The sequence below is a fragment of the Mytilus galloprovincialis genome, chromosome 6 (assembly GCF_965363235.1).
Source record: "Mytilus galloprovincialis chromosome 6, xbMytGall1.hap1.1, whole genome shotgun sequence".
NCBI lineage: Eukaryota > Metazoa > Mollusca > Bivalvia > Mytilida > Mytilidae > Mytilus > Mytilus galloprovincialis.
This window is the reverse complement of record NC_134843.1, coordinates 63,925,356-63,937,777: the sequence shown is the minus strand read 5'-3', so window position 1 is coordinate 63,937,777 and position 12,422 is coordinate 63,925,356. Positions and strand designations below refer to the sequence as shown.

General features: G+C 31.7%; 1 protein-coding gene across 1 annotated transcript in view; it reads left to right on the top strand.

The window, feature by feature from the left end:
• LOC143080085 (enhancer of mRNA-decapping protein 4-like) overlaps window positions 1-12,092 on the top strand; it is a 40,622-nt gene extending 28,530 nt beyond the window's left edge. The window contains exons 17-28 of the mRNA XM_076255763.1: window positions 235-909; window positions 1,135-1,317; window positions 1,780-1,830; window positions 2,159-2,231; window positions 2,688-2,937; window positions 3,462-3,617; window positions 4,577-4,692; window positions 6,484-6,649; window positions 7,436-7,622; window positions 8,126-8,342; window positions 9,241-9,404; window positions 10,051-12,092. Of these exons, the coding sequence (XP_076111878.1) occupies window positions 235-909; window positions 1,135-1,317; window positions 1,780-1,830; window positions 2,159-2,231; window positions 2,688-2,937; window positions 3,462-3,617; window positions 4,577-4,692; window positions 6,484-6,649; window positions 7,436-7,622; window positions 8,126-8,342; window positions 9,241-9,404; window positions 10,051-10,231 (2,419 nt within the window). The 3' untranslated portion in view covers window positions 10,232-12,092. The remainder of the gene's footprint in view (window positions 1-234; window positions 910-1,134; window positions 1,318-1,779; window positions 1,831-2,158; window positions 2,232-2,687; window positions 2,938-3,461; window positions 3,618-4,576; window positions 4,693-6,483; window positions 6,650-7,435; window positions 7,623-8,125; window positions 8,343-9,240; window positions 9,405-10,050) is intronic.
• The last annotated feature ends 330 nt before the right edge of the window (window positions 12,093-12,422 follow it).

Sequence of the window (12,422 nt, the reverse complement as noted above, 5' to 3'; positions counted from 1 at the left end):
GGATGACATTTCTTAAATCTATCTTTTGTCATTTCCCTGAACAGATAGAAAGTTTAACTATTATTATTTAATGGGAAGAACACCTTAATAATAAAAAAACAGAGTTGTTGATATATGTTTGAAAGAAAATTAAAAGAAGTATTATAGTTTAATACAGAAAAAAATATTGAAATGCAATTTACAGTGCTTCTGTTATTAATCAAATTGACTCTTAATACATTTTTTATACTCCAGAAAAGCACAAGCAGATACCACTGTGGAACAAACAAGAACCAGTATGGGATCCAGTACAAGTTCATTTACTCATGTTACTGGTTTACAAGAAGAACTTTACTCTCCTCGTAGTAGTCAAGGGAACCAGTCTGTAATTTCAGAAGGCAGTACCATCACTCAGACTCCTAACTCAAAAGAATATTCTCCACATATTGTCAATGGGGAGACAACTCCAGGCTCAGTTCCACTACCCCCAGTGTCATCTACAGAAGAAAACGAGCTAGAGACACCTAAGTCTAAAGCTCAATCAGGGGAAAACACTCCAATATCATTAGAAAGACTAAACAATGTTTGTATGGATGATTTCTTTGATACACAAGGTAGTCGTCAGACCAATGAAAGGACTCTTGACACTGCTAGCACGACTGGATTTGAGGTTGTTGAAGGAAGTCAGAAACCTAAAAGTCCTAAGGAATCATTTGATGAAAATGATGAAGAAGTTGCCGGAGTTTTAGGTGAAACGTATGATGAAGAAGAAAGCAAGGATGTGGAAGGAACTCAGCCGTTTGTTGAACAGTCTTCTGAAAAGAGTGACATGGATTCAACACAAGGAAGTGACAAAGTCATCAGGGCTTGGCCCCTCCCACCAGATGTCAGCAGTGAACAGGGGGAGGAAGAGGAAGAAAATGAACAATGGTATGGATGTACAATTTAGGGATGGCATAATGTCCTCAATACAGTAGAAAAATCTGAATTTAACAGCACTTGGGTTTCTATATATGTGAAGAAATAGATATGTTTTCATTCCTAACTTGTCCAGATATAAATTGTCAATTTTGACCTTTCCTTTAAATATTTTACACCAAAATTACTTATCGAGAACATTTCTGTACAGCATAATACATGTATGTTGTTTTTCAGTAATTATCAGGATCAGGATGAAGGAGATGAGGATGTACAAGTGGAGGAAGAGGAGGTGGTATGTGAGGAAGAAGAAGAGGAGGACACCAGTAGAGAGAAAGAGGAACCAGTGCCAGAGGTCAGCAGTGAAGAAATAGAAGAACATATATTGGAGGAACAATCTGAAGAATCAGAACAGGAAGGGTAAATTTGTCATAGAATTCTTATAAGTTGTGTTAAAAGTAGGCATTGTTCAGGAAAAACAGACAATTTTATATCTATTAAGTAAATAAACAAAGTTTCTTTTATTATTTGTTTTTACTGGTCCTATTTCATTTCACACACAAAATTCATGTAATGAAACAGTAAAACTTGACATATTTGGGATCAACAACATGTCATCTGTATCAACTTATGGGCAATGCAACCTAATCATATATTTTCATTAGGGCTAAGAAAAGTAGGCTATAAATATTATAAAAAATGACAAGTGTTAAACCATTCAAACAGGAAAACCAACAGTCTAATCTATATAAACAAAGTGAAAAACAAACACTTATGAACCACATCAACAAACGACAACTGCTGAAAATCAAGTTCCTGACTATTTTAAAACCGCTAAAACTGCTAAGCCTGAAACTGATATCTAAACCATTGTTTTTGTAGACCTAAAGAAGCACCAGTTGCTGAGAAAGTCAAGCCTCAAATAATAATAAAGTAAGTATGATTACTACTATACATAACATTAATCTTCCTTGTAAACAACTTGTTTTTAAATGGAAAGTAAAAAGTTACAGTAAATGTGCTGTTTGTTATCAAACTGATAATAAAACTCTTGACTAAAACCAAGATAACTAATCATTGTTTCAAAACATGCAAAATTTGGCACAGTGGTTATTACGATATGGATAATTTTAAGTTCTATTAAAAAGAGTACACATCTCAAATTACAAAACTTATTACATGAAATCTTACGTTATCTTTAAAAAAGATAATTTGAACAAGTTAAACATTTCAAGAATAACCTTGCTGTACTCTTTTACAGAGAAGTACCAGTTAGAATCCAGGAAGTGCGAGAGATTGTCAGGGAAACAGTAGATAGAAAGGCATTGTCTCAGGTAAGATCAAAATTGTCAGAGAAACGATAGATCATTGTATCTGGTGCCAAGAAAGCAGAACATAAAACATATTTTGTTATACAATTTAATGTTACCATGGTCTATCTGCACCAAAATCAGTTTCTATTCTTTTACCCTTACACTGCTTATTACTGCAAAACACATATAAAGTTAGAATTTAGGTTGTGTCACTTTTACTTTTCTTAAGTTATGTCCCTTTATAAAATTATATGCAATCGAATGCATCATCTGTGTCTCATGGACATATTCTCCATTTATTGCAATTGGGAAAAGAGAAGCCCTTTTTTTCAACCCACATCAAACATAGAACTATTCTCATTTATATAATGAAAAAAGTATGGTCAATACATTATAAACACAAATTGCCTTGAAAGTACCCCAGACCAATTTTTCCCAGTAAAGGTCTAACCAAATGTACTTTAAAATGTTTTACAGCTTCAAGACAACATACAGAACATCCTTAATGCCTTGGAATCTCAAAATGGTGTGATAGAGAGACTGCAGGAGCAATTAGCTGACCAGCAAGAGAAACAGAATGAATTACAGAGACAACAGATAGAAATAGAACAACTCCGACACATGTCACAACAACCTCAGCCAAACATTGAGGAACATTTAGGCAAATTAGAGGGCATTGTTACATCTCGTGTGGAGAGAATGTTCACTCAGCATGCTCAAAAAGAGAGTATCCTTTCATTCCTTTGCTATTTATGATACTAGTTAATTCGATGATAATTGTTTATTTATGTTTGAAATGGTGATGGCTATTCCATTAAAATGTATGTGGGAGGGTACAAAGGGAAATATGATAGGCTTACCCTATATTTGCATGTAATATATTATTAAATTTTTATAAACCAGTAGTTCATCAGTAAGTATTTATTGGCTACTTTGTCCTTAAAATTTTTCATTAATCAATATCTATACACTAAAATTTGTAATATTCAGGCAACAGTAAGTCTTAGAAGATCCACATCTGATATTCTGAAATTTTGCAATTTGCAACATACAGAGAGGGTATAAAAAGAAGGATGTCCTACTACATATACCCCAGTGATGGTTGAATATAAACAATACTTATCTTGTTTAAGAAAACACATGAAAAATACACCAGCTATCAACCAATCAAATTCATGTTTCTTATACACGACTACGAAAAAAAATACTGTTAATTGTGTGACAAACATTAATTTCATTAACATAAACAAGATCAGAGAATAAATCACATCATGCAGCAGTCAGAGACGAGAGAAAAGCAACGACATGAACGATTACAGCACACACTGGTACAAACATTACAGAAGTCTGTAGCTAATAATGTGGAGGACCAGGTCAGGGATGAAATGAGAAATACAGTCTTACCAGGTTAGTTAAACAACAGCAAAAGGGGGGTACTGGGAAATTAATTTATTTGGGGATGGGGAGGGGTTTAGATTACTGTGGATTTGTTATTAATTTGAAGGATACCAGTTTTTATGGGTATTAGGAATCCAAGGATTTTAATGTTCAACAAAGAACAATTTCGTTAAAAAGGCTAGTCTGCAGCCTTTTGCAAAACTGCGAAATACAATATATATGTATGGAAATACAAGTTTTCCTAAATCTATGGAATTTGGTACACATGAAAAAAAAATTGAAAAAACAACCATTAAAATTTTTAACACTTTTACATGGGTGGTGAAATGTGTGCTTAATATCTGCTTAAAATTTGTCATTTTTTTCTACGTCAAAATGTGCATTTCTTACTCAAGATCCAATTGGACCTGTTACCATGCCAATTGCAACCAGGAAATATAAATTTTTATGGCAACATATTTCTTGAATGGTTATCAATAGCTACCAAAAAAAAAATTTCAAGAAAATCTGGGACTATGCATGCCACAACTTAGTTGGTGGTTATAGAGAATTGCTATTAACAAAATAAATTCAGAACTGATTCAATTTTCACCAAGTTCCAGTTTTTTAAGCAAAAACAAACTTATATGTTGTTCCCAAGGCCCTGTTTTTAATTTATATCTATATAAATGATTCTGTAAGCCTTCATGTCTAGGGTCATTGATTTACAAAATTACAAAATTACACAAAATTCCTCCTTATCCAACATTATTCACAAAATACAAAAACCGGCTAAAAGCAGAACACAGAAATTACATGCAGATGAAAGTGAAAAAAAGTTTGGAAATTAGGGAAATGACAAAGATGATAGATATATCTGAAATCATATGCATTTGTGAAATCTGAAATGTTATATTCATGTTAAAAAAATGTGTCTTAATATTGTAAGGAAATGGTTGAATGTGATAATGATTATTCTTACTTTTCAGCTGTAACAAGATCTTTAGAACCTGTTAAAGAACAGCTGCATCAAGAATTGGCACAGAAATTAACAGCCACTGATTCATTACTGAAAGATAACATTGGTAAAATGATTAGATCTAAGGTATGTTGAAAGATTGCAAAATATGTGCACTTGTCTTTTTATCCATGAAAAAAGTTCTAATGAGTAAACACCTAAAACAAACTTATGCCCCATTTATGGGCATTATGTTTTATGGTCTGTGCGTCTGTCAGTTTGTCCATCTGTTTGCTTGTTGTCTGTTTATCCATCTGTCCCACTTCAGGTTGAAGTTTTTAGTCGAGGTTGTTAACAATTTATGGGCATTATGTATTTCTTTCTGTGCGTACATTCATTGGTCTGTAACTCTGTGTGTCAAGCTTCAGGTTAAAGTTTTTGGTCAAGATAGTTAACCATTTATGGGCATTATGTTTTTGGTCTGGGTGCTTGTTCGTCAGTCTGTCCAAATTTAGGTTAAACATTTTGGTCAAGGTAGTTTTTGATGAGGTTGAAGTCCAATCAACTTGTAACTTCGTACATATGTTCCCTATGCTCTGATCTTTCTAATTTTAATGCCAAATTAGATTTTTTACCCGAATTTCACAGTCAATTGAACATAGAAAATGATAGTGTGAGTGGGGCATCCGTGTACTTGGGACACATTCTTGTTACCTCAATTTCATGGTCCACTAAATGTAGAAAATGATAGTGTGAGTTGGCGTCCATGTACTATGGACACATTCTCGTTTTGTATATTTTCTAGCATTTGATCAGTGCACTTAAGATTCAGTTTTACCATGGTAACATTAAATATAACATGAAAATTACTTGCTTAGGCAGAATTTTGGTGAATGTGAGATTGTTGTATGGCCAGGAGTTCATACAAATTTAATATTTATTTAACATATGAATAGTGCTTGCAAAAATACACAAAATCCTATAAAATAAAATGAGAATTTTAGAAAAATTGAGAAACAAATGAAGCAGAAGACACCCAATTAATATTCAATCTGATAGTTAGAAGACAAACTGACAACACCATGACGAAACCAACAGGCAGAGGGAATCAAGCCGTTGAAATTTTTAGAATGATGCAGAAAAAAATTCAAAGACAATATATGACATAATGTTTTTTAGCTCACCTAGCCCAAATGGCTAAGTGAGATATTCTCATCACTTGGCGTCCATTGTACGTCGTCTTTCACTTTTTACCTTTTTGAACCACTGAATGGAATGGAACCAAACATGGCATGAATGTTCCTTTTGAGGTGCTGACCAAGTGTTGTTACTTTGTAGGCGATCCATCATCCAAGATGGCCGCCAGTGGGGGACTTAGTTTAACATAGGACCCTATGGGAAATACATACAAATGTCTTCTTTTAGAGAACCACCGAATGGAAGAAAGCCAAATATAGCATGAATGTCTCTTATGGGATACTGACCAAGTGTTGTAACTTTGTAGCCAAACTATCGTCCAAGATGGCTGCTGGCTGGGGACTTAGTTTAACATAGGACCCTATGAGAAATACATACAAATGTCTTCTTTTAGAAAACCACAGAATGGAATGCAATATTAAACCAAATTTGGCTTCAATCATTATTTAAGTATCTGTTATGATTTTTATCTTTTTTTTATATGTTTTTAAAAAAACCAAGTAGAGTCAGGTAAGCAACACAGGCTCTTCAGAGCCTCTAGTTTTATGTTCTCTCCTGTTAGTAACCAAGGCTTATGGTGTTACCCATATCTATCCTATCATACAATCATTTGTTGTCCTTCAAAAATGTTGTAAAATAATTAGGGCACAGAGACTTATTATATAACATAATGCACAATGTTATGCTTAAAAAAAAGATTGGTACATGGAAAAGACTATTTTTAGCTTATATAATTTTCAGCAAACAACAGAAGCCATAGGATTAGCTGCAGGCAATGCTTTACAGACTCCAATACAGGCAGCTTATCGAGAAGCATTCCAGAATATTGTTATACCTAACTTTGATAGGGCCACTCAAAATATGTTCCAACAAGTCAATGAAGCATTCACAAAAGGAACGAAAGAATGTAAGTGCTGTTATAGTAAAATATTTCTTTATTTCAGTGCAGGCACTGGCATGTAAATTTAAATGGGTGATTGAATATGTTGACAGAAAAGTATTTCCTAAAGCTGTGTAGATTTAAAGTCATTTGGTCATTTGAACGATAAAAAATAATTTTACCTTTATGAATTGTTGAATCTTCTGTTTGTTTGAGAAAAGAATTTGTTTCGGTTTATACAATCAAATACAATTATATTTTGGAATATTTATTGAATGAATTTTGAATTTACCTGAGAATTCAAACATTACCCAGTTAGGCCATTGAAAAAAATGATTTTATCTGAGATTTGCCTGTGCTACTTAAATTGTACCACTTTTACTATTAAGTTTCATAAAATATTATATCCTAGTTGGAAAGATGATATGCACTACTATTTTGTTCAAAGTCAAAACATAGGGCTGTGAGGCATATTTTCAACATGTATATGCCCTGAACTTGTTAGAGTTTAAACTTATTCTAAAATTCTGTACTACCCCAACCTTCAATTGGGGTCTACATCAGAATTCAATTTTTACCGCAACAATATGTTACTATACAGGTAACATTCCAAAGTTTTGTCTTTATGAGATGAAACATAGAGATCATATCCTGGAACCAGATAAACAACATAAGTTATCTATGGATATTATATATCTACCCAAAAGAGGCATGGTTTGAGAAACAGCTGTATTTACAAAGTGCAACCTTTATAAATTTCATTGTAGTTTTATTTTTCATTTTAAGGACTTTATAAAAGCATTTGTATTTTAGATATCAGAACGCTGGAAACTCATTTGGACGTAATTAAACAGAAACATACTGAGGCAAGAGATCCTATTGTAGCTCAGATGAGGAAATTAGCTGATTCCTTCCAAACTTCTGCTGAATCAATGAAGGCACAAGTCACAGCCAGTATCCAGTCTCAAGTCCAAAGTGAAATGCAGAATTCTTTCCTCAGGTATGTTTTAAATGTACATGAGTTTGCTATAAAAATGTTAACTTCAGGTAAAGAAGAAAATAGGGTCCTCAAAGATGATTGATAAGCAATAAAATTATTTCAGTATCCAAAGATGTCAACAAAAACAGAAGAAATTTTACTAGCCTGGACGTTTGGGACTTTTACCTAGTATAAAGAGTGTGTGTCTGTCATAATTGTTTTTCATTTTGATTATCTGCATAAGGCAAATTTGGATAAAAATTTGTAGAAATGATGTGTGGAAGTGTTCTTCAAATGATCCCTATTCAATTCTGATTGGCTTAATTTTTTGTGAAATAACAAAGTGAAACATATTTTAATTTAAAAAAAAGGGATTGATGTTAAAAAATTTGATTATGTCTCCGTAATAGCTTCTTTAGGTGGTTACTTCATTTTAAATGCACCTTCCCTTATCAGATTTGTGTCGAAATAAGTCCACTTTAATTTTATTATAACATACTGAAATACTAGTTACTTTTCATTAGTCTGCAGGAAACATTGATCAGAGCTGTAAGGCAAGCTGTTAAAGATGAAGTAAATACTGCTGTCCAAGAACAAGGTGCTACTATTAGTAGTAATGTACTTGATGCCATGAGATCAGGGGCAGCAACTCCTATCCCTACCAGTCCTGATCCACAACAAGCCAGAACACATATCATGCAGTTACTCAGACAGGGACAATTAAATGCTGCATTCCAACAGGTATAGGGAAAACATTTGTTACTCTTTGTATAGTATTATTCACTCACAATATATGCAAGTTGGTTAAAACTCAGTTTGATATTTGCATGAAATAATGATCCATTATGGTTTTCCTGTTGCACAATATTTGACTGCCTTAGGAATCTATGATAAACAATTATAGCCTTTGTATGAGGTTGGTACGAGATTATATTCACCTAAGAGAAACATATGGACTGAGGAGAAAGTTCAAGGTCAATATGCTTCTTTAAGTTGATATAACATTGTATTGACCTCAATCAAAGGCTACAATTGTTATATTATAAATCAAAAACTTGCATGAACAATGTTAAACATGGAATTTCTAGAATGGCCAGAAAAGGAATGTATTTTCTCTCTATGTTTCTTCAATTAGCTAATTAAAATTTGTGTTTTACATTATTTTTCATTTTGTCATTCTTAATGCAAATATCAGAAGTTGATATTTGTCTTTAGTAAAAGGTTTATAGCTTTCTTTGAAATCATCAAAAAAGTTGCATTAAATAATGTTATTTCTTAACATTTAATTAAAATTTTTAGACTAGTTGTATTTCTTTGTCACTTTTAAAGCTTGAATAGTTTTAATTTTGGTTTCCATTTATAGTGAAATGTAACTTTGATACTGGGAGGATTATTTTGCTTAATCTTATATGTGGGAATCCTACATTTTATTAAAATCATCACTGCTTTTTAACTTTGAAACCCCTCGGAGTTGGAAAATTAAAAGTGGCATAAATATTCACAACTTAAAGAGTTTATACATTTCTGATCTCAGAAATTGAATTTTACAATTTATAATTTATTTCTTACATATAATTTTTTTTTAAAAATAACCATGATTTCATCTTAAACATAAAACTGTGTACTCTTTGTTTTGTAGGCTTTGTCAGCTGCTAATCTAGAACTTGTAGTATTTGTATGTGAGACAGTGAATCCTGCTCAGATATTCAACCAAACGCCATGTCCCCTAGAACAGCCAGTATTGTTATCCCTCATTCAACAGCTGTCTGCTGATATAGGTCAAAATACAGAACTTAAACACAAGTAAGTATCAATTTAATTTATTTATTATATTAACGATTTAATTTATAGAAGCATTTACAATTCCAGCAGTGAGTATTTTCATTAGTATTCATATGATTTACACTTAAAATTATTAAAATGTACAAGGGTATTTTGTATTCCATGAAAAAAAATCCCAAATTCTACTGATTCTGTAAATTCATGGGTGGCCCTTCTTTTTGACACCAACCACCCATAATATAAACTCAGTGTTCACTCGATTTATAATTCTTGCAAAATTTTTAGAAAACAGGAACCTCCCATAAAAAAAATTGTGTTACCCATCCCCCACAAGGATCTACTATGGAGTTCCATTTTAATTTTGATTTCAACAATTCTTTGTAAAATTCAAGAATAAATAAGTCAACACTCATGAAGATTTGGTTGTATTTTAGTAATTGTGGCTTAAGGATATACATAGGTCAGGTTCAGAAATTATTGTCAGATGTTCATACTCTTTTGTTTTTACCTACAAAACAGGATAAAATATGTTGCCCAATAAAACCCACTTTTCTTTTCATAGAAGACTTCAATAATTCCAAAAAAAATCATTACAGAAATTTAAGCCAATTCCAATTTTTTGTTCTTACCAAAATAATGCATATTCTTAAATTTTATTTTATTACAGATATTTAGAAGAAGCTGTGATGAATTTAGATTTGACAAATAAGATCACACAGGAGCACATGAGAGGTGTATTGTACAGTCTGATTCAGAAACTTAAGAACTATATCAGTCAGCATCCCAATGATAAAACATGTAGACATCTTAAAATGTTACAGATGGCATCAGAATCTTTGCTGAAGTAGATGGAATCAAATTTAAATAATGGATTTTAACATTCAATTGTGTCAAGACTCAAAGTTAACGTTGATAGTATATTGTTGTTATATTTCTTTTTTTAAAAGAAAACAATATTTTAAAATATCATGTGTCATGATGAAGATTTTCTAAAAGTGGTAAAAGGATTTTCTATTTTTTTTAATAATATACTGTGGATTCATTAATTTTCGTGGATTAAGGCAAACTGACATGTTCATTGATATTTAATTTCGTGGTTTTGGCAAAGTCTGCATACAAGCCTATAAAAAATTTGTAATTCGTTGAACATTTAATTTCATGGTTCACCTGTACCCACGAAATCCACAAAAATAGGTATCTGACGAATAATAGTGAATCCGCAATAAAACATTTCATCTCTAATAGCACCTGTATATCCACATTATTGTACAATACAAATTTCTCATATGTTTTTCTTTTACTGTCAAACCTCCACTAGGTTGTATTTATGTTGTTGATATTTCTTATCTCCCAGAAACTTAAGACACATTAGGAATAGAGATATTTGATCATTCATATATCTCTGCACAGGTACTGTAGTATACAAAACTATGAATTTAATCTTAATCAACGGTGACTTCTCTCATTATCAAATTGATAAGTAGCTGAAAATTGCAAATTGAATAAACAGATTCTATCCCTTCACCCTGAACAGATTTGGTAAAAATGTGTTTTTTAGGAAGAATTTATTTTGTGATATTTATGTAGAATTTTTATCAAATTCAAATTCAAAGACCCTGAAAATTGTTTCATTTATTTTTGTGCAACTTCCAAGCCAATTCATTCTTTAACAATATTTTGCAGAAAAAAAATGGTACCAATACATTAATTTTTAAGAAGGGGAACCAACTTGGATATTGTCTTACAGTATATTTTTGAAAATTAAAGGCCAAAGTTGAATATTCCAATTTGGCTACCCAAAAATGATTAGACAAAGTAATCTGGTAAAAGCTATTTAAGTGTAAAATTTAGGATAGTCATAAACCTAGCTAATCATAAGTGTTTTCATGAAAATTCGGTATAGAGGCAAATATAATTTAAAAAAAATACTTTGTCTATGATATCAGGTTTTTAGTGATAGATAGTAGTTGACAAAAACTTTCAGAAAAGGTTAGAAAAGTCATCATGGTAGAAATTTGTGAGGAAAAGTTATGGTTCTATGTTGTTATGTTTTATTAATATTGTATATTTTTGTATCAGTATTTTTTATGCTGCCAAAATGTACCAGCATGCAAGTGCCATGTAGCATTTAGTATTCATTCATGAAGGATGTGGAGCTCTTTAGTTTCTTAGTGTCAAATAATCAGAATTTATTTAAGGCAATTTTTAATATTTTTTTCAAATGATTTAACACAAAAATCCATAAATTTGTGTTTACATTTAGCTTTCTACAGCTGTTATCACTTAATTGTGTATTCAAATAAATCTGTGTTAATATTAAGTTACACTACTGATCAAATTAAAACTATAACAGATTTAGATTGAAGAAGGAAAAAAAGAAGGCATTATTTTTTTTTCTTCTAGTTATAGCACTTTTCATTCATTTGTTAACCCTTATTTTGATCTTAAATTGGTATGGAAATATTTTGTTTGATTCTTAATTGAAAAGTAAGGAAAGAAAATCCTCATGAAAATTTTCCAACTTACAGTAGACAAACAAGGGTATTATTTTAATGAACTAAGGAGAAGAATCTTTTATAGAGTAGATGTAGTATCATTGTCATTTGTAGTTAATCATTTTTATAATATTTTGTTTTAGTTCTGTCAGCTTGGCATTACTGTGATACAGACAGACAAGAAGTCTGTTATAATAAAATAATATAAAACTCCTTTTTGTCTTGTTGATTACATTGAAATATATCTTGAAAAAGTCTTAGTAATGATGGTTGTTGTAATATGATGCTCTGTCCAACATTGTTTTCTGAAAAGTTATTATAAAGACATAAACATGACGTCACTGAAAAGATTCAGAGCCAAAACTCACACAAAAAGGCGGTACTTGAGTTCTTACCTAGAGTTCAAAACTGGTTAAATGAAAAATAACATTATGATTATTGTGCATGCCTGTAATTGCTTTTCTGCATTTAACACAATGTTTTAAAGTCAAATCTAGAAACAGGATCCGGAGGATTTAGAACGGGCACAAGCTGTCAAATTCAT